Source organism: Nerophis ophidion, linkage group LG25, assembly GCF_033978795.1.
Source record: "Nerophis ophidion isolate RoL-2023_Sa linkage group LG25, RoL_Noph_v1.0, whole genome shotgun sequence".
Taxonomy (NCBI): domain Eukaryota; kingdom Metazoa; phylum Chordata; class Actinopteri; order Syngnathiformes; family Syngnathidae; genus Nerophis; species Nerophis ophidion.
In genome coordinates, this window is record NC_084635.1 from 13,062,487 (window position 1) to 13,084,517 (window position 22,031).

General features: G+C 42.1%; 1 protein-coding gene across 9 annotated transcripts in view; it reads right to left on the reverse strand.

The window, feature by feature from the left end:
• The window catches only part of neo1a (neogenin 1a), a 479,989-nt gene that overhangs the window by 308,896 nt on the left and 149,062 nt on the right, over nucleotides 1-22,031 (reverse strand). For all 9 annotated transcript variants that reach the window (XM_061887530.1, XM_061887535.1, XM_061887537.1 and 6 more), the window contains exon 2: nucleotides 7,744-8,067. In XM_061887530.1, the coding sequence (XP_061743514.1) occupies nucleotides 7,744-8,067 (324 nt within the window). The remainder of the gene's footprint in view (nucleotides 1-7,743; nucleotides 8,068-22,031) is intronic.

The window sequence follows — 22,031 nt, forward strand, 5'->3', positions numbered from 1 at the left end:
TTAACTTTGTTGCTGCATAGCTTTTCCTGTGCTTCCGGTGCACTTCTCAGCTGCACTATAGCTTTTGCTTTTTCAGTAAATATACTTTTCCTACCACACCGTCTGGTGTCCTCATTCACGGATTAATCGAAGCAACAGAACATAAAACAAACTTTCAAAACAACAGAACATAAAACAAACTTTTTCTAATCGATTAACAGCCCCAGATATGAATATGTTTGTATGTAAATATGAGTATGGCCTTGAAGGCAACTGTGCAGAGCAGGAACTTTTTCAAAGTGTGGGAACAATGGCGATGATGTGAGGAAGTGAGCAGAATGTCTCCCAGCAATCCATCCCAGATATCCCTCTGTTATTTGTCAGATATACCCTCTGCCACGCAAGTCATCCGTGAATTGTTCGGTCATTACATCAAAGAGGTCAAGCCCACCCCAGCCCGTGTCTGCACCATCATTCCTGGCTCTGATGGCGGCCTAATGGCTTGCACTCACTACACTGTAATTAACCTTTCCTTTTTTTTTCACAGGCCACCTGCCAACCAGCTGCAGATACATCGGCAGTCATGTATGTCAAGTAAAACCATAAATGTGTGTGTGTGTGTGTGTGTGTGTGTGTGTGTGTGTGTGTGTGTGTGTGTGTGTGTGTGTGTGTGTGTGTGCGTGCGTGGATGAATCAAGCTGTGAAGAGTGTGTGTGCTTCCAACTGCTGACAGGGTCTCCACTCCTCAAGTAGAAAGTGATTGTATCTAAAGTCCAATCATAGCTGACCCAGTGGCCGTGAGGCCGTCTGACAGCAGAGCTCATCTTTACATTATATTTCCATGCGGCTGAAAATGACAGGGGTGTTGAGACCCGGGACTGCAGAAGCAAGTCATTTTCAAACCAAATATTGTTCTGAGTCAACTAGAGATTCAACCCTGGGAAGATTTTATATCACGGTAATTGTCACAATTACCGTTATCATCACGGTATTGTTAAATGTGCTCAAAATGGGCTTGGATTAGTCATGCGTTCGTTACGTCTCGTCTCGATTACTGCAACGTATTATTTTCGAGTCTCCCTCCTGTCTAGCATTAAAGGCCTACTGAAGTGAGATTTTTTTTTTTTTTTAAACGGGGATAGCAGGTCCATTCTATGTGTCACTGGCTTCCTGTGCACTTTAGATGTGACTTTATGGTTTTACTACTTACGTATAAAATACTACACGGTCTAGCTCCATCCTATCTTGCCGATTGTATTGTACCATATGTCCCGGCAAGAAATCTGCGTTCAAAGGACTCCGGCTTATTAGTGATTCTCAAAGCCCAAAAAAAGTCTGCGGGCTATAGAGCGTTTTCCATTCGGGCTCCAGTACTCTGGAATGCCCTCCCGGTAACAGTTCGAGATGCCACCTCAGTAGAAGCATTTAAGTCTCACCTTAAAACTAATTTGTATAGTCTAGCCTTTAAATAGACTCCCTTTTTAGACCAGTTGATCTGCCGTTTCTTTTCTTTTTCTCCTATGTCCCACTCTCCCTTGTGGAGGGGGTCCGGTCCGATGGCCATGGATGACGTACTGGATGTCCAGAGTCGGGACCCAGGATGGACCGCTTGCCTGTGTATCGGCTGGGGACATCTCTGCGCTGCTGATCCGCCTCCGCTTGGGATGGTTTCCTGCTGGCTCCGCTGTGAACGGGACTCTCGCTGTTGTGTTGGATCCGCTTTGGACTGGACTCTCGCGGCTGTGTTGGATCCATTATGGATTGAACTTTCACAGTATCATGTTAGACCCGCTCGACATCCATTGCTTTTGTCCTCTCCAAGGTTCTCATAGTCATCATTGTCACCGACGTCCCACTGGGTGTGAGTTTTCCTTGCCCTCATGTGGGCCTACCGAGGATGTCGTAGTGGTTTGTGCAGCCCTTTGAGACACTAGTGATTTAGGGCTATATAAGTAAACATTGATTGATTGATTGATACTTGATCATTTCGCGATATTGCCTTATTTTTGCTGAAAGGATTTAGTAGAGAACATCCACGATAAAGTTCGCAACTTTTGGTCTCTAATAGAAAAGCCCTGCTTTTACCTGTTGAGGGCTCCTCACATCCTCACATTGTTTATAATGTGAGCCTCCAGCATCAAGAGCTATTCCGACCGAGAAAGCGACAATTTCCCCATTAATTTGAGCGAGGATGAAAGATTCGTGGATGAGGATATTGATAGTGAAGGACTAATAAAAAAAAAAAAGGCGATTGCATTGGGAGCAATTCATAAGTTTTTAGACGCATTTACTAGGATAATTCTGGGAAATCCCTTATCTTTCTATTGTGTTGCTAGTGTTTTAGTGAGTTAAATAGTACCTGATAGTCAGAGGGGGTGTGTCCACGGGTGTGTTGACGCCAGTCTCTGAGGAAAGTCACGGCAGCTGCATGGACGGCGCGAGCTCTGCTGATCTCCGGTAGGAGGCGATTTTTTCCCACAATTTTCTCACCGAAACCCGCCGGTTGACAAGTGTTCGGGAACCATGTTCGCTTGACCGCTCTGATCCATAGTAAAGCTTCACCTCCGGGAATTTTAAACAAGGAAACACCGTGTGTTTGTGTAGCTAAAGGCTAACGCTTCCCACCTCCATCTTTCTACTTTGACTTCTCCATTATTAATTGAACAAATTGCAAAAGATTCAGCAACACAAATGTCCAGAATACTGTGTAATTATGCGATGAAAAGAGACGACTTTTAGCCGCAAGTGGTGCTGGGCTAACATGTCCCCTCCAACCTATAACGTCACAAACACGCGTCATCATTCCGCGACGTTTTCAACAGGAAACTCCGCGGGAAATTCAAAATTGCAATTTAGTAAACTAAAAAGGCCGTATTGGCATGTGTTGCAATGTTAATATTTCATCATTGATATATAAACTATCAGACTGTGTGGTCGCTAGTAGTGGGTTTCAGTAGGCCTTTGAAATATTACAGTGTTATCAGTAATAAGGAAGTTTTACCACGGTTTATGATTTAAGCGTTATTCGTTACATCCTTAGATTCAACTGATTGATTTTCTAGCTCTAGTCCACATTTTGACATGAATACAAACAAAACAAAACATCCTTAGATTCAAACAAAACAAAACATCCTTAGATTCAACTGATTGATTTTCTAGCTCTAGTCCACATTTTGACATGAATACAAACAAAACAAAATGGCCACATTTGTTTTAAATTCTAGCCTGCAATCAGATGTTCCCAAACTCCTGATGCTATGCGAACTCTTCTCCTACGCAGACAATTGTTTATTTTCAAGACAACTCCATCCATCCATTTTCTACCGCTTATTCCCTTTCGGGGTCGCGGGGGGGGGGGTGGGGGGGGGGGGGCGGGGGGGGGGGGCGCTGGCGCCTATCTCAGCTACAATCGGGCGGAAGGCGGGGTACACCCTGGACAAGTCGCCAGCTCATCGCAGGGCCAACACAGATAGACAGACAACATTCACACTCACATTCACACACTAGGGCCAATTTAGTGTTGCCAATCAACCTATCCCCAGGTGCATGTCTTTGGAAGTGGGAGGAAGCCGGAGTACCCGGAGGGAACCCACGCATTCACTGGGAGAACATGCAAACTCCACACAGAAAGATCCCTGGATTTGAACCCAGGACTGCGGTACCATCGTATTGTGAGGCAGACGCACTAACCCCTCTGCCACCGTGAAGCCCTTCAAGACAACTCGTGACAACAAAATAAAACTGTCTAGCGAGTCTTTTTTCCAAAAACAATCATCGTGAATACGACCGGCTCTTTATACCAAACGAGTCCACGGCGTATGTCCTTCAGGAGACCTGTTCATGGTGTCTTTAAACCTGCCAGCGGTGTACTGAGAGTTGAGCGCACAGTAAATACATCGTCGGGCTGCAAATTGAATTACAGGCCACGACTTGACCCGAAACGCGCGATAATCCCATGTCACTCACTCTTCTCACACAGAGGTGACATTGCAGGAGGAGGAATAGAAAATACGCATTCATGTTTTTTTTTTTTCCTTTCAGAAAGCTGTTGCATTCATGCCACAAAGCAAGGTGTTACTGCAAACTAATTGAAGGACAAGACAAATATCTTCTGACAGCCGTGGCTACTACTTTAAAGAAAAGAATCGTTATCATGTTCAAGGCCTTGCAACCTGATACGGTTACATTCACCTTGAACTAAGAAACATGGAAGTTTGGTAAGTTGTATTTTGTTTAGCTGAATATAAATGGTAAATGGGTTATACTTGTATAGCGCTTTTCTACCATCAAGGTACTCAAAGCGCTTTGACACTATTTGCACATTCACCCGTTCACACACACATTCACACACTGATGGCGGGAGCTGCCATGCAAGGCCCCAACCACGACCAATCAGGAGCAAGGGTGAAGTGTCCTGCTCAAGGACACAACAGACCATACTTGCCAACCCACCCGGATTTTCCGGGAGACTCCCGAAATTCAGCGCCTCTCCCGAAAACCTCCCGGGACAAATTTTCTCCCGAAAATCTCCCGAAATTCAGACGGAGCTGGAGGCCACGCCCTTTCCAGCTCTCCATGAGAAGCTGACTCAATGTTGTGACCCTCTTAAAGAGGACAATACTGCCATCTACTGTACATAGGGGCGGAATGGCGTAGTGGGTAGTGCGGCTGTGCCAGAAACCTGAGGGTTGCAGGTTCGCTTCCCACCTATTGACATCCAAATCGCTGCCGTTGTGTCCTTGGGCAGGACACTTCACCCTTGCCCCAGGTGTCGCTCACACTGGTGAATGAATGATGAATGAATGATTGGTGGTGGTCGGAGGGGCCGTAGACGCAAACTGGCAGCCACGCTTCCGTCAGTCTACCCCAGGGCAGCTGTGGCTACAGATGTAGCTTACCACCACCAGGTGTGAATGAATGATGGGTTCCAACTTCTCTGTGAGCGCTTTGAGTATCTAACAATAAAAAAGCGCTTTTCTACCTTCAAGGTACTCAAAGCGCTTTGACGCTATTTCCACATTCACCCGTTCACACACACATTCACACACTGATGGCGGGAGCTGCCATGCAAGAGCCTAACCACGACCAATCAGGAGCAAGGGTGAAGTGTCTTGCTCAAGGACACAACAGACCATACTTGCCAACCCTCCCGGATTCTCCCGAAATTCAGCGCCTCTCCCGAAAATCTCCCAAAATTCAGACGGAGCTGGAGGCCACGCCCACTCCAGCTCCATGAGAACCTGACTCAATGTTGTGACCCTCTTAAACAGGACAATACTGCCATCTACTGTACATAGAACAGAATGTCTGTTCTGAAGCCCACAGTAAAGAGACGTAACTTCATCACGTCGCCTGGTTATTGACTCCAACCCAATAAATTACACCAGGGGTCGGGAACCTTTTTGGCTGACAGAGCCATGGAAGCCAATATTTTAAAATGTATTTCCGTGAGAGCCAAATATAATATTTTTTAACACATATTTTTTTAACTAAATGCGTGCATTTTTAAGTAAGACCAACATTTATAGTAGGGATGACTGATAATATTGGACTGCCTATATTATCGGCCAAAAAAGGCTTTCCAATATAATATTGGAAATTGTCGGTATCGGTTTCAAAATGATCAGTATCGGTTTCAAAAAATAAAATTTACAACTTTTTAAAACGCCGCTGTGTACACGGACGTAGGGAGCCCTTAAAGGCACTGCCTTTGCGTGCCGGCCCAGTCACATAATATCTACAGCTTTTCACACACACAAGTGAAATCAAGTCATAATTGGTCAACAGCCATACAAGTCACACTGAGGGTGGCCGTATAAACAACTTTAACACTGTTACAAATATGCGCCACACTGTGAACCCACATCAAACAAGAATGACAAACACATTTTGGGAGAACATCCACACCGTAACACAACAGAACAAATGCCCTGAACCCCTTGCAGCACTAACTCTTCCGGGATGTTACAATATACACCCCCTGCTACCCCCCCCTCCCACACGCACAAACCTCAACCTCCTCATGCTCTCTCATGGAGAGCACGTCCCAAATTCCAAGCTGCTGTTTTGAGGAATGTTAAAGAAAATAATGCATATGGCAGATCCATGTTGGTATTTTTTTCCATAACTTTAGTTGATTTATTTTGGAAAACCTTGTTACATTGTTTAATGCATCCAGCGGGGCATCACAACAAAATTAGGCATAATAATGTGTTGATTCCACGACTGTATATATCGGTATCAGTAATTAAGAGTTGGATGATATCGGAATATCGGATATTAGCAAAAAAGCCATTTTTAAAGTATAATAAGTCTCTTATTATTTTTAACAACATTATTATTCTGTAGATAACCAATAATAAATAAAATACATCTTACCATCAATACGACTTCTTGAACAGGTGCGGTAGAAACGGATGGATGGATTGAAATGCATGAGAATGTTTTGGATTTTGAAGGTTATTTTTAACACTGTGATTACCAGTGGGATTGTTCATGATTTATCGTGTTCAGCAACGTCAGCTAAGATTCATCTGAGAGCCAGATGCAGTCATCAAAAGAGCCACATCTGGCTCGAGAGCCACAGGTTCCCTGTATTACACCGTCGACGAGCAAAATGAAGAAATATGCTTGCAAGTTCCAAAACGATTGGAAACATGAATTTCAGTTTATCCAGGAGAGATCGAAGGGGGAAGGGGTATGTTGCCTGTACATTTTGTAGAACAGACTTTTCCATTGAACACGGGGAACGGATATACTCAGCCATGAACGGTCAGTCAGAAAAGCACAAAGCATCCGCAGCGCAGCATCGTTCACAACCCAGTATTATGGGCCACCTCGCAAAATGGAGACCCAATGGTGTATCTTATGCTGAGACAAAGATGACTATGCTGATAGCTGGAAGCAACATCCCGTTCTCATTTGCGGATGTCTACAACAGATTCGGACATCGCTCGCCAATACGCAAATGGCAGAACAAAGGTTACTCAAATAGTGAAAGGTAATTGTTGTTGTTGTTTTTTAATAACCAGCAAGCACAGTACAGTTAGTAGAACAACTGTGTTTTTATTACTGTGTATTCCTCGGTCCGAATAGCTCTCGCTGCTGGAGCCTCACATTATAAACAATGTGAGGATGTGAGGAGCCCTACAACCCGTGACGTCACGCGCACATCGTCTGCTACTTCCGGTACAGGCAAGGCTTTTTTTTTAGCGACCAAAAGTTGCAAACTTTATCGTCAATGTTCTCTACTAAATCCTTTTTAGCAAAAATATGGCAATATCGCGAAAAATTATCAAGTATGACACATAGACTGGACCTGCTATCCCCGTTTAAATAAGAAAATCTCATTTCAGTAGGCCTTTACGTTGTTCAACAGTCCGGGGTCTCTGTTGTCGTATTATAGACTTCATAATGCGCCACACATTTTCAATGGGAGACAGGTCTGGACTACAGGCAGGCCAGTCTAGTACCTGCACTCTTTTACTATAAAGTCATGCTGTTGTAACACATTGTCTTGCTGAAATAAGCAGGGGCGTCCATGATAAAGTTGCTTGGATGGCAACATATGTTGCTCCAAAACCTGTCTGTGCCTTCACAGATGTGTAAGTTACCCATGCCTTGGGCACTAATACACCCCCATATCATCACAAATGCTGGCTTTTGAACTTTGCACCTAGAACAATCCGGATTGTTTTTAGCTCAAAAATGATGATGTTGCATGTGCTGAAATGTAGCATTGTAAAACTAACCTAAAACCCATACCTGCAACAACGAGGCGTGCTGTACGAGTAGAAATGGATCCCAGGTTTTCGATGGTGGCGACGCACTGGTAGGTGCCCTCATCGGGTTTGTTGTGCTTCGAGTGAACCACGTGGGTGAAGAGCAGGGAGCCGTCGGGAAGGATGCGCCGTCTCTCGTCTGAAACCAGACTCATGAAGGTGCCGTCCTTCTTCCACTCCATACGTGCCGGTGTGGTGGCATCGCTGTGCACCGAGCAGTTGAGCAGGGCAGCGTTGCCCCGGACTGCCACCGTGTCTTGGGGCTCCACCGTGAACCAGAAGGGGCTGAAGGGCTGTGGCGCGGAAGCTGCAAGAGTGGGAGAAAATGTATGGAAAGTTTTAAAACCGGAACAAGGTGGTGGACTAAAAGTGCAGTTTTGTCATCTTCTAAAAGTTACAACAACAAAAAAAAGACCAGAATCAAGGAGCGACTTAGGTGTGAAATTATTAACACATTACCGTAAAATATCAAATAATATTATTTATCTCATTCATGTAAGAGACTAGACCAGGGATCGGCAACCTTTACCACTCAAAGAGCCATTTCGACCTGTTTCACAAAATGAGAAAGACAACGGGAGCCGCAACTATTCTCGCCAATATCTATTGGTGGTCACCCAGATGACAAGAATAAGGGCATGCTATGAAGCCATTGCCTTAAACACCTTCTACAACATGTACAAACTGCTTGCCAGTCCAGCAACATGTTGTGAGAGGCTTCCGCAGATGCACGCACACGACTGGAAGGCATACTGGGGGACACAGAGTACACTGACGGTTGTGATATAAACAACTTTAACACTCCTACTAATATGCGCCACATTGTGAACCCACACAAAAGAAGAATGACAAACACATTTCGGGAGAAAATCCTCACAGTAACACAACATAAACGCAACACAACAAATACCCAGAATCCTTTGCATCCATGACACAACCTGACTATGTTATACACCCCGCGAGCACCAAACCCCGCCCACCTCAACCACGCAGAGAGGGAGGGAGGGAGTGGTGCTTGTGGGGTGTATAACATAGTCAGGAATTCTCATGGATGCAAAGGATTCTGGGTATTTGTTGTGTTGAGTTTATGTTGTGTTACTGTGAGGATTTTCTCCCGAAATGTGCTTGTCATTCTTCTTTTGTGTGGGTTCACAACGTGTCGCATATTAGTAGGAGTGTTAAAGTTGTTTATATCACAACCGTCAGTGTACTCTGTGTCACCCAGTATGCCTTGCAATTTCATACATGTGCCGATAGAAGCAGCACTCAAATAGCATTCCGTGAATGGCGGGCATGATGACGTTCAAGAGGACGCAAATAGCATTCCGTGAATGGCGGGCGCGATGACGTTCAAGAGGACGTTAAGAGTAATATCATCACGGCACGCCCTTAATATTGTAGTCCGAGTGAGAATTGGAGAACGTTGACTCCGGGTGGTATCCGGGAGAGGCATTGAATTCTGGAATCTCCCCGCAACAATCTGGGGGATCAGCGATTGTGCAGCTGAGCCGCATCAGTTGCCAAAGAGCCGCATGCGGCTCCGGAGCCGCGGGTTGCCGACCCCTGGACTAGACGTATAAAATTTCATCGGATTTAGCGATTAGGAGTGACAGATTGTTTGGTAAACGCATAGCATGTTCTATATGTTATAGTTATTTGAATGACTCTTACCATAATATGTTACGTTATTTATGCTTCATATAACGTACACTTATTCAGCCTGTTATTCACTATACTTTGTTTATTTGAAATTGCCTTTCAAATGTCTATTCTTGGTGTTGGGTTTTATCTAATAAATTTCCCCAAAAAATGCGACTTATACTCCAGTGCGACTTATATATGTTTTGTTTTTTTTCCCTTCTTTATTATGCATTTTCGGCAGGTGCGACTTATACTCCAGAACGACCTATACTCCGAAAAATACGGTAGTTAGAATTCTGGGTTGATGCTGTTAAGCCGTTGCACTCACCAAAAATAAATCGGAAAAACTGACAGATAATAGATGTGATCGCTATTGGCCGATCTCACTCATGGATGATTGGTATCAAAATCAAAAGCATAAATATCTAACTAAAATAAAATCTTACATTTTTTTGAACAGGAAGAAAATGTCTTTTTTATTCACATCAGGATCAGGTTCTCAACCTTTTTTAGTGATGTACCCCCTGTGAACCTTTTTTTAATTCAAGTACCCCCTAATCAGAGCAAAGCATTTTTGGTTGAAACAAAGAGATAAAGAAGTAAAATACAGCACTATGTCATCAGTTTCTGATTCTTTAAATTGTATAACAGTGCAAAATATTGCTCATTTGTAGTGGTCTTTCTTGGACTATTAGGGAAAAAAAGATATAAAAATAACTAAAAACTTGTTGAGAAATAAACAAGTGATTCAATTATAAATCAAGATTTCTCCACATAGTAGTAATCATCAACTTAAAGTGCCCTCTTTGGGGATTGTAATAGAGATCCATCTGGATTCATGAACAGTGGATTCACAAAAAAAGAAATCTTTAACATCAATATTTATGGAAAATGTCCACAAAAAATCTAGCTTTCAACACTGAATATTGCATTGTTGCATTTCTTTTCACAGTTTATGAACTTACATTTATATTGTGTTGAAGTATTATTCAATAAATAAATTTATAAGGGATTTTTGAATTGTTACTATTTTTAGAATATTTTTAAAAAAATCTCATGTTACTCTTAGCATACCTCCAAGTACCCCCAGGGGTACGCGTACCCCCATTTGAGAACCACTGCTTCAGTAGACCAAAACATGTGCAAGCGTACTCAAGTACTCATAAGAAAATTACTGCTTGCTAAAACTGAAAACTAACCGCATGACTGGTCAAACAATGAAAATAAAGATTCTCAAGAAAAACATTGTGTCCATTTGGAGGCTTTTCATTATAAAAGCCACAAGCCCTGATGAAATTGGAAAGAAGGAACTGACAAATGTAATCCAGACTTTTGCTCCCTGGCAAGTTAATATCACGTCTATAAGAACGCAGAGCAATGAAGGAGTTAGAGCAGGCCCGCGAACAGGTTTTAACCGGCCCGCGGGATGAGTTTGCTATGTATACAAATTCACCTGAAATTTTTGAAAGAAAGAAACAGCTCTTCTACATGTGTCTACTGGATGTTGCAATAGCAATTCTTTGTATCTCTGTAGATCAGGGGTCGGCAACCCGCGGATAACGGAGCCCGGAAGAGTCAGGGATGCATGGGATTCTGGGCGTTGGTTATGTTGCGTTTATAATGTGTTACAGTGCGGATGTTCTCCCGATATATGTGTTTGTCATTTTTGTTTGGTGTGGGTTCACAGTGTGGCGCACATTAGAAAGAGTGTTAAAGTTGTTTATATCACAACACTCAGTGTGACCTGTATGGCTGTTGAGTAAGTATGCCTTGCAGTCGCTTATGTGTGTCTGCAGAAGCCACATACAACATGCGAATGGGCTGGTAAGCTGTTTGTTACGTTGTTATTGTTGTTTGGGTGAAAACCAGCAGACAGTCGAGAGAAAGGTTGCCCTGAAACTCGGTAGTCTCCCGGAAAAATTGAGATGGTTGGCAAATGTGATGTTGTCAAGCGGCATTCAAATAAAACTTGCACTAATATTAAATTTTCATATTAAGGTGCGGGCCGCGAGTCTGAGACACCTGATTGATACATAGCACAAAGCAAAACAAAACTTTGTACACTGTGTTATTTAATTTTACATTTCAAAAGAGTCTTCTGGCTCCCATAGTTTTCTTTATTTTGTGAAACGGGTCAAAATGGCTCTTTGAGTGGTAAATATTGCCGACCCCTGCTGTAGATGATGGTACACATATATATATATATATATATATATATATATATATATATATAAAGAATTTTTTAAATTGTTGCTATTTTTAGAGTATATATATATATATATATATATACATATATATACATATATATATATACATATACATATATGTATATATATATATATGTGTATATATATATATATATATGTATATATATATACATATATGTATATATATACATATATATATATGTATATATATACATATATATATATGTATATATATACATATATGCATATATACATATACATATATATACACACATATATATATGTATATATATATACATATATACATATATATACATATATACATATATATATACACACATATATATGTACAAAATAAATCACATGATGTTAGTACATCAATCGAGGAAAATGATCTAACTACATACATGGCATAATGTAATTTGATTTTATAATAATAATAACAATAATAATAATAATAATAGATTTTATTCATAAGGCGCATTCTGGGCATTTAAGGTCACCGTAACAAAATCAAAACAATACAATCAAGTTGGATAAAAACAACAATAATAACAACAAAGATAGATAAGATGGGATGATTACAAAGAATAAGCAGTCCGGTACAGGTGTGTTTTTAGTCTTGACATGAAGAGGGATAATTTTGATATTTTTTTATCTTGATAGATTGAAAATGAACACCATTGAGTTGACTGATGAACATTATCACATCATTCATTCAAAAAATATAAATAACGACAAATATAGATAGAATACTTTATACATTATGATTTGTACATTTTCAGAATGTGCTTCTTCTATTTTTAAACACAGAAAACAATCTGACGGGGTCTTTATTTTTAAGTTATCGTGCAGGGATTTTACCAGTCCGGCCCACTTGGGAGTACATTTTTCTCCACGTGGCCCCCCGATCTAAAATGAGTTTGACACCCCTGAGTTAGAGACTTTGGGACAAAATTGCAATTTCCTTTCCTGGAGTATAAACGTTAACATCACAGAAAGATGAATAGTGCCAAAGTCAGACTAAGTGCAATTGTTTTGCATTTGTACTCATCTATTATTCAGGGCCGCACCACCTAAAGAGACGCATAGTGGTATTGGTTAGACAAATAACGGCAATTGCCAGAGCTGCAGGGATGCAGGAGAGCCAGGAAATAATTAAGGGGGGTATGAAGGTATTTTAATAATGCAGCGAATAGATTGAAATAAAGGGTTGGGTGTTAAATGCAGTTTAAACTCTGCTTGCGCGTTTCCAAAGAAATGGCAGGTCTCCGAAGAGGCGTGAGGAAAACAGAAGGTGGAGAAACGAAGGAAATAGAGACGTAGTGATGTCAGTGGCTGAGCAATTTAACACAGAGGAGGTCATTCCTCTACCTTACGGCGTCGAGTCCCTTGTGAGATTCAAAAAGAAAAGCTTGTAATGTGTGCTTCATTATGGCAGCGATATCAATGCTCGTCTCAATTCACTTAGTTACCTTGAAAGCACTAACAATTACAGAAAATGACTGAGGTGAATTGCAATTTTCCACATTAGGGGATACATGTCAGACATTGCAGTCTGTGCAACCATTTCTACACTTCTTCATTACGAGGATGGAGGTTCCCCCTTTGTTCGAAATGGCCGATTACATTAAACAACCAGACTGGTAAACAAATTTGGTAGAACCATTAAGCACAAACTGGATCACGATACATTTAAGTGTTTTTGATATCGGTCGATATCAATAAGGGGCAGGAGAAAATATATGAAATGCAAAAACATTTTAATTTAAAATGTAACCGTTTATAATCCCCTAAGATGTCAAGGGAGAGAAGGAATATGCCACACTTCTACAGAACATAAATAATGTGGAAACAATATTTACAAACACCGTTTCCATATCAATCGATCAATCAATGTTTATTTATATAGCCCCAAATCACAAATGTCTCAAAGGACTGCACAAATCATTACGACTACAACATCCTCGGAAGAACCCACAAAAGGGCAAGGAAAACTCACACCCAGTGGGCAGGGAGAATTCACATCCAGTGGGACGCCAGTGACAATGCTGACTATGAGAAACCTTGGAGAGGACCTAAGATGTGGGCAACCCCCCCCCTCTAGGGGACCGAAAGCAATGGATGTCGAGCGGGTCTAACATGATACTGTGAAAGTTCAATCCATAGTGGCTCCAACACAGCCGCGAGAGTTCAGTTCAAAGCGGATCCAAGACAGCAGCGAGAGTCCCGTCCACAGGAAACCATCTCAAGCGGAGGCGGATCAGCAGCGTAGAGATGTCCCCAATCGATACAGGCGAGCGGTCCATCCTGGGTCTCGACTCTGGACAGCCAGTACTTCATCCATGGTCATCGGACCGGACCCCCTCCACAAGGGAGGGGGGGACATAGGAGAAAGAAAAGAAGCGGCAGATCAACTGGTCTAAAAAGGAGGTATATTTAAAGGCTAGAGTATACAGATGAGTTTTAAGGTGAGACTTAAATGCTTCTACTGAGGTAGCATCTCAAACTGTTACCGGGAGCGCATTCCAGAGTACTGGTGCCCGAACGGAAAACGCTCTATAGCCCGCAGACTTTTTTTGGGCTCTAGGAATCACTAATAAGCCGGAGTCTTTTGAACGCAGATTTCTTGCCGGGACATATGGTACAATACAATCGGCAAGATAGGCTGGAGGTAGACCGTGTAGTATTTTATACGTAAGTAGTAAAACCTTAAAGTCACATCTTAAGTGCACAGGAAGCCAGTGCAGGTGAGCCAGTACAGGCGTAATGTGATCAAACTTTCTTGTTCTTGAGTTGGGAAATTGTGTTAGATGTAAATATAAACGGAATACAATGATTTGCAAATCATTTTCAACTCATATTCAGTTGAATATGCTACAAAGACAACATATTTGATGTTCAAACTGATGAACATTTTTTTGTTGTTGCAAATAATCATTAACTTCAGAATTATATGCCAGCAACACGTGACCAAGAAATTGGGAAAGTGGCAATAAATACTGATAAAGTAGAGGAATGCTCATCAAGCACTTATTTGGAACATCCCACAGGTGTGCAGGCTAATTGGGAACAGGTGGGTGCCATGATTGGGTATAAAAACAGCTTCCCAAAAAATGCTCAGTCTATCACAAGAAAGGATGGGGTGAGGTACACCCCTTTGTCCACAACTGCGTGAGAAAATAGTCAAACGGTTTAAGAACAACGTTTCTCAAAGTGCAATTGCAAGACATTTAGGGATTTCAACATCTACGGTCCATAATATCATCAAAAGGTTCAGAGAATCTGGAGATATCACTCCACGTAATCGGCATGGCCGGAAACCAACATTGAATGACCGTGACCTTGGATCCATCAGACGGCACTGTATCAAAAACAGACATCAGTCACCACATGGGCTCAGGAACGCTTCAGAAAACCACTGTCAGTAACTACAGTTCGTCGCTACATCTGTAAGCGCAAGTTAAAGCTCTACTATGCAAAGCGAAAGCCATTTATCAACAACATCCAGAAAGGCCGCCGGCTTCTCTGGGCCCGAGATTATCTAAGATGGACTGATGCAAAGTGGAAAAGTGTTCTGTGGTCTGACAAGTCCACATTTCAGATTATTTTTGGAAATATTCGACATCGTGTCATCCGGACCAAAGGGGAAGCGAACCATCCAGACTGTTATCGATGAAAAGTTCAAAAGCCAGCATCTGTGATGGTATGGGGCTGCATTAGTGCCCAAGGCATGGGTAACTTACACATCTGTGAAGGCACCATCCTAGTCACTGCCGTTGTGTCCTTGGGCAAGACACTTTACCCACCTGCTCCCAGTGCCACCCGCACTGGTTTAAATGTAGCTTAGATATTGGGTTTCACTATGTAAAGCGCTTTGAGTCACTAGAGAAAAGCGCTATATAAATATAATTCAATTCAATTCAATGCTGAAAGGTACATACAGGTTTTGGAACAACATATGCTGCCATCTAAGCGCCGTCTTTTTCATGGACGCCCCTGCTTATTTCAGCAAGACAATGCCAAGCCACATTCATCCCGTGTTACAACAGCGTGGCTTCATAACAAAAGAGTGCGGGTACTTTCCTGGCCCGTCTGCAGTCCAGACCTGTCTCCATGGAAAATGTGTGGCGCATTATGAAGCGTAAAATACGACAGCGGAGACCCCGGACTGTTGAACAACTGAAGCTCTACATAAAACAAGAATGGGAAAGAATTCCACTTTCGAAGCTTTAACAAATAGTTTCAGATGAGGTGGTTCGGGCATCTGGTCAGGATGCCACCCGAACGCCTCCCTAGGGAGGTGTATAGGGCACGTCCAACCGGTAGGAGGCCACGGGGAAGACCCAGGACACGTTGGGAAGACTATGTCTCCCGGCTGGCCTGGGAACGCCTCAGGATCCCCCGGGAAGAGCTAGACGAAGTGGCTGGGGAAAGGGAAGTCTGGGTTTCCCTACTTAGGCTGTTGCCCCCGCGACCCGACCCCGGATAAGCGGAGGAAGATGGATGGATGGAACAATTAGTTTCCTCAGTTCCCAAACGTTTATTGAGTGTTGTTAAAAGAAAAGGTGATGTAACACATTGGTGAACATGCCCTTTCCCAACTACTTTGGCACGTGTTGCAGCCATGAAATTCTAAGTTAATTATTATTTGCAAAAAAAAAAAAAAAGTTTATGTGTTTGAACATCAAATCTCTTGTCTTTCTAGCATATTCAACTGAATATGGGTTGAAAATGATTTGCAAATCATTGTATTCCGTTTATATTTACATCTAACACAATTTACCAACTCATATGGAAACGGGGTTTGTAGAAGTTTATTAAGTCATAATGAGCCCCGGCAACTGGATCCCTGAGGTTTATAAGTTGATTTCAAATCACGACATGAAGTGTTCATATCGGGAAGACATCCATCACTGATGGCAGACAAGACAGATGGGCAGAGAGACCCGAGTGGGGCAACAGTGGGTGGAACTTCAAGTCACGCCTTCAAGTTCACGTGACGCCGTGATATTCTCAATCATCTCTGCTGTACGCCAATAAATCCAAGTATGCATGTGTTAAAAGAGCATCTTTACCCACACTATTCTAATAGACTCAACCATCCTGCAGCATCCAATAAGACACAAAACAGCTGCTTTTCGCAGTGTTCTACCCCCGTTGTCGGAACAGTGGGGAAGGGCTTAACATTAGCTTTCCTCTCCAACAAAATGGCGAACCATCTGCTTTCAGCGGTAGACACAACATCCACCATAAACCGAGTACCACGGAGAAAAGAAAATGAGACTGGTGATAGGGGTGTTGATGAGGGGGTAGCAGCTGGCCTGTAATGAGCTGTACTTACCTTTTTTAACTCAACAACCATTCTATTTCCATCTTTTATCATATCCCTGCAAACACAATTCAAGGTAGAAGTAGGGCTAACACTGAGGACAGTGTTGCAAAAAAGTTCATATTGCCTTTTCCAATAAAGACGACCTTCATCTCCAAATCAGGGGGGAGTCTATTAACCAAGTCCAAAACGGCAGTTTTATATGCCGGTGTTGGAATGACTGTGGCTAGAGTGATTGCACACAGAAAGTGTCCCAATAAAAATACTTATTATACCAAAACTTTCTGCAAGATTCCTCCTAAAGAATTCTCCAATTCTGTTCAGACTGCCTTAAAAGACAGTCATCAGAGATGGGAGGTGGGTGATGTTTGGTGGTAGCAGGGGTATATATTGTAGTGTCCCGGAAGAGTTAGTGCTGCAAGGGGTTCTGGGTATTTGTTCTGTTGTGTTACGGTGCGGACAGTGACGTGCGGTGAGTTTCATGGCTGGTGAGGCACTGACTTCATCACAGTCAGATTTACAAACATATGAACCCTGAAGAGTATCTTATTCACCATTTCATTGGCAGCGGTTAACGGGTTATGTTTAAAAACTCATACCAGCATTCTTCCCTGCTTGGCACTCAGCATCAAGGGTTGGAATTGGGGGTTGAATCACCAAAAATTATTCCAGTGCTGCCCACTGCTCCCCTCACTTCCCAGGGGGTGGACAAGGGGATGGGTCAAATGCAGAGGACACATTTCACCACACCTAGTGTGTGTATGACAATCATTTGTACTTTAACTTAACTTTACACATACAAACTGTAGCACACAAAAATGCACATTTAATTAAAAAAATATATATTATGGTCTTACCTCTACTTATAAATTAAGTCCATGCGCCGCTACCTTTGAACACAAGCATCGATAACTTGTTTATAGAAGTCTTCCTTATCTTTCTTCAGTTTTAAAAGTCTCTCTGTCTCAATGGAGATCTCCCTTTAATTATTATCTCCTGCTTCGATTGAAAGTCCAGTTTAGAAAACGGTTTTATTTTAGATATGTAATCCTCAAAGTTAAAAGGCCAGGCGAGAGGATAAAATAAGCGACCGCTGCTAACTGTTGCTGCTTGTTGTCACTTCTTCTGCAGCCGAGTAGTCGCAAGAACGATCTCTGGGATCACTAGCGCCCTCTACCACCAGGAGGCGGGATTACTGCGAGCCTCACCCAGTACGTCTTCGCAGCCGTTTTATGGTTGCTCAGCGCAGGAAATACGTTACACACATACAGTTGTTGACAAAATACACTGTACATTATATACCTCAGCTAACTAAACTATGGAAAGGTATAAAATAATTCATATAGCAATACGGTCTCACTGCACAGCAGGCCAGCAGTTAGCCGAGTCATTGCGCAATCCATGGTGAGGCTCAACTTGCTGGTGACTCACCGCAAGTCACTTCTCAGTATTTGAATGGCAAATGTGAAAATTCAGCAACTTTGAATGAAAATAATCTTAAACTGGTTAAGTTAAATGGAAAATGACTTTATAGCATAATCACTGGATACATATAAGAATTTAATTCTTTTTTTTTCTTTTTACATTTTTTTCTTTCCGTGATGGCACATGAGGCCCCGCCTCACCTGCCTCACCTGCCTCCCCTGACTGCACGTCACTGGATGCAGATGTTCTCCCGAAATGTGTTTGTCATTCTTGTTTGGGGTGGGTTCACAGTGTGGCGCATATTTGTAACAACGTTAAAGTTGTTTATACGGCCACCCTCAGTGTGACCTGTATGGCTGTTGACCAAGTATGCATGGCATTCACTTATGTGTGTGTAGAAGCCGCATGTATCATGTACGCAGTTTGTATGGAGGAAAAGTGGACGTGATGACAGGTTGTAGAGGACGCTAAAGGCAGTGCCTTTAAGGCACGCCCCAAATGTCTGAATAGAATAGAATAGACTTTATTTTCATTATATTTGCATATAACAATATTAAAGACTCCAACTTAAGGTGCAGTTGTGGGAACAAATATGGGGTAAAATAAATAACAAGAGGTAATAAAGAAAAAACTAACAATTGAAATAAACAGACTACTATCCAATAAAAATAAACAATCCTGTACAATATAAAAAACACTACAGAAATACAAAATACTGTACAATATACAGATCAAGACAAGAGTACCGAAGTAATAAATAATCTGGGTGAAAATCGGGAGAAATTCGGGAGAATGGTAGCACCGGGAGATTTCTGGGAGGGTCACTGAAATTTGTGAGTCTCCCGGGAAAATTGGGAGGGTTGGCAAGTATATTGCTAGGATAAGACTACATAGGTTAGCTATTGATTGATTGATTGAAACTTTTATTAGTAGATTGCACAGTTCAGTACATATTCCGTACAATTGACCACTAAATGATAACACCCGAATAAAATGTTCAACTCGTTTAAGTCGGGGTCCATGTAAATCAATTCATGGTATAGAGGTGGGAATCTTCAGTCACCTAACGATTCGGTTACGATTCGATTAAAAATCGATCATTGATGCATCTTTCATTTATGTATACTGGTGCAGATTTACCTTCCTTTTTGTTTCTCTCAACAAGCGTTTATCACTTGCAACTTTTAAAAACAGTGCATTTGTACTAAGAAATTCCGATCACATTAATTGCAAAATTGGAACATACAGTATGTGCCCTATGATAAAGGAGCTGGTCGGATTTCTCAGGCCCCTTCTAAGGTTATCCAGAGTAAATCCCATCTAACCTTATCCTTGTCCACACACACACAATGGTAGTTTAAGACCACCCCCCTGTTTCCTCCGTCCGCAGGCGCAACCCGACCTAATATGCATGCGCGGAAAATGCTCACGTCATAGTCACCTCCAGTGTTGCTTTGTGTGCAAGTTCTTAAAAGTAACTTATCTGAACAATATCCAGTGTTGTGGTATTTGAATCAACTGGAATCCAGTGTGCTGTGGGGCCTTATTGTACTGAACCACATCTGAGAAGTCATAAATTAATCAAATCCTTAATGGACATGTGAAAGTAAACAATGTGATAACGAACATTTTACATCAAACAATCTAGAGATCTGGTCAGGACAGTCCTCAATATTTTGCCTTCACCTTCATTGCCCATTTGTTTTTGTGAACTTTATATACTCTGGACCGAGACATACATGGCGGACAATAACTGATACAGTCTGTTTTGCCAGTCCAAAAGCATTTGCTGGTTTACGTAGTATTCCACTTGACGGCCAGGTAATACAAATCACAAACTACTTTTTTCTTTGTTTTAATCACATTCACAGGAGCCCGCATTATCATTGTTTCTCCTTCGACAAATAGACAAAGTTTTTAGGTAAGTAGAATCACAGCTGACCTGGACTTTGAAAAGTTCTCTTGCTGTCTGAGAAGTGTTGTATCCTAAATGGCTGCAATGGCTTTCTCTTAAGGTATTCTTGTGTGAATTCCACAAGCGTCTGTACAGACGGAAGGAGATACACGGGCATGTCTGGATGACTCGCCTCCATCTCCATATTTCCAGTTAGCTCCAAGTTACGAAACTGCTTTATTATGAAGTTGGCTGCGGCGCGTTCTTTCAGACGTTACTTTCTGTGTGGGGTGCTGTCTTTCTGGCGTCACTTCCTCTCCGAACTCAGTTTGTAAACGATCAATGAGTCCATGCAACACAGAGCCGGAGATTCAAGAAATTGACTGCGCACTTACCCGTTTAAAAAATTATCCAAGGAGGGGGACCTTACACGATGATTTAGTGTAGCCGAAACGGGGCTTGGGCTAAATAATTATTCGTTAAATGAGTTATCCGGCTTAAAGGCCTACTGAAATGAGATTTTCTTATTTAAACGGGGATAGCAGGTTCATTCTATGTGTCATACTTGATCATTTCGCGATATTGCCATATTTCTGATGAAAGGATTTAGTAGAGAACATTGACGATAAAGTTGGCAACTTTTGGTCGCTAATAAAAAAGCCTTGCCTTTACAGGAAGTCGCAGACGATGTGCGCGTGACGTCACTGGTTGTAGGGCTCCTCACATTGTTTATAATGTGAACCACCAGCGGTATGAGCAATTCGGACGGAGAAAGCGACGATTTCCCCATTAATTTGAGGGAGGAAGAAAGATTTGTGGATGAGGATATTGATAGTGAAGGACTAGGAAAAAAAAAAAAAAGTTTAAAAAAAAACAGGCAAGGGCAAGTGAGATCGATTCAGATGTTTTTAGACACATTTACGAGGATAATTCTGGAAAATCCCTTATCTGCCATTGTGTTGCTAGTGTTTAGTGAGATTAAATAGTACTTGAACTCGGAAGGGTGTGGCCACGGGTGTCTTGACGCCAAGAGTCTCTGAGGGAAGTCACGCAGCTGCATGGACGGTGCAAGCTCTGCTGATCTCCGATAAGAGGCGACTTTATACCACAATTTTCTTACCGAAAACTGCCGGTAGACATGTAGTCGGGATCCATGTTCGCTTGACCGCTGTGATCCATGGTAAAGCTTCACCTCCGGGAAATTTAAACAAGGAAACACCGGCTGTGTTTGTGTGGCTAAAGGCTAAAGCTTCCCACCTCCATCTTTCTACTTTGACTTCTCCATTATTAATTGAACAAATTGCAAAAGATTCAGCAACACAGATGTCCAGAATACTGTGTAATTATGCGATTAAAGCACACTACTTATAGCTTGGATCGGGCTGGAAAATAATGTCCGCTACAACCCGAGACGTCAAACGCACGCGTCATCATACAACGATGTTTTCAACACGAAACTTCGCGGAAAATTTGAAATCGCAATTTAGTAAACCAAAAAGGCCGTATTGGCATGTGTTGCAATGTTAATATTTCAACATTGATGTATAAACTATCAGACGGCGTGGTCGGTAGTAGTGGGTTTCAGTAGGCCTTTAATGTAGACATGGTCTCAGTGGAGTAGTTTGCTGCAGTCAGCCAAATTTTAGAACTGTCGGCATGACTTTATTTACAACAACAAAAATCGGTTATTGACGTTTACTTATCGATTGTATCATCTTTTTTTGGCCGAATTGCAATGCATCTAAATAGATTATTTCAGCTCTCGTCTGGTC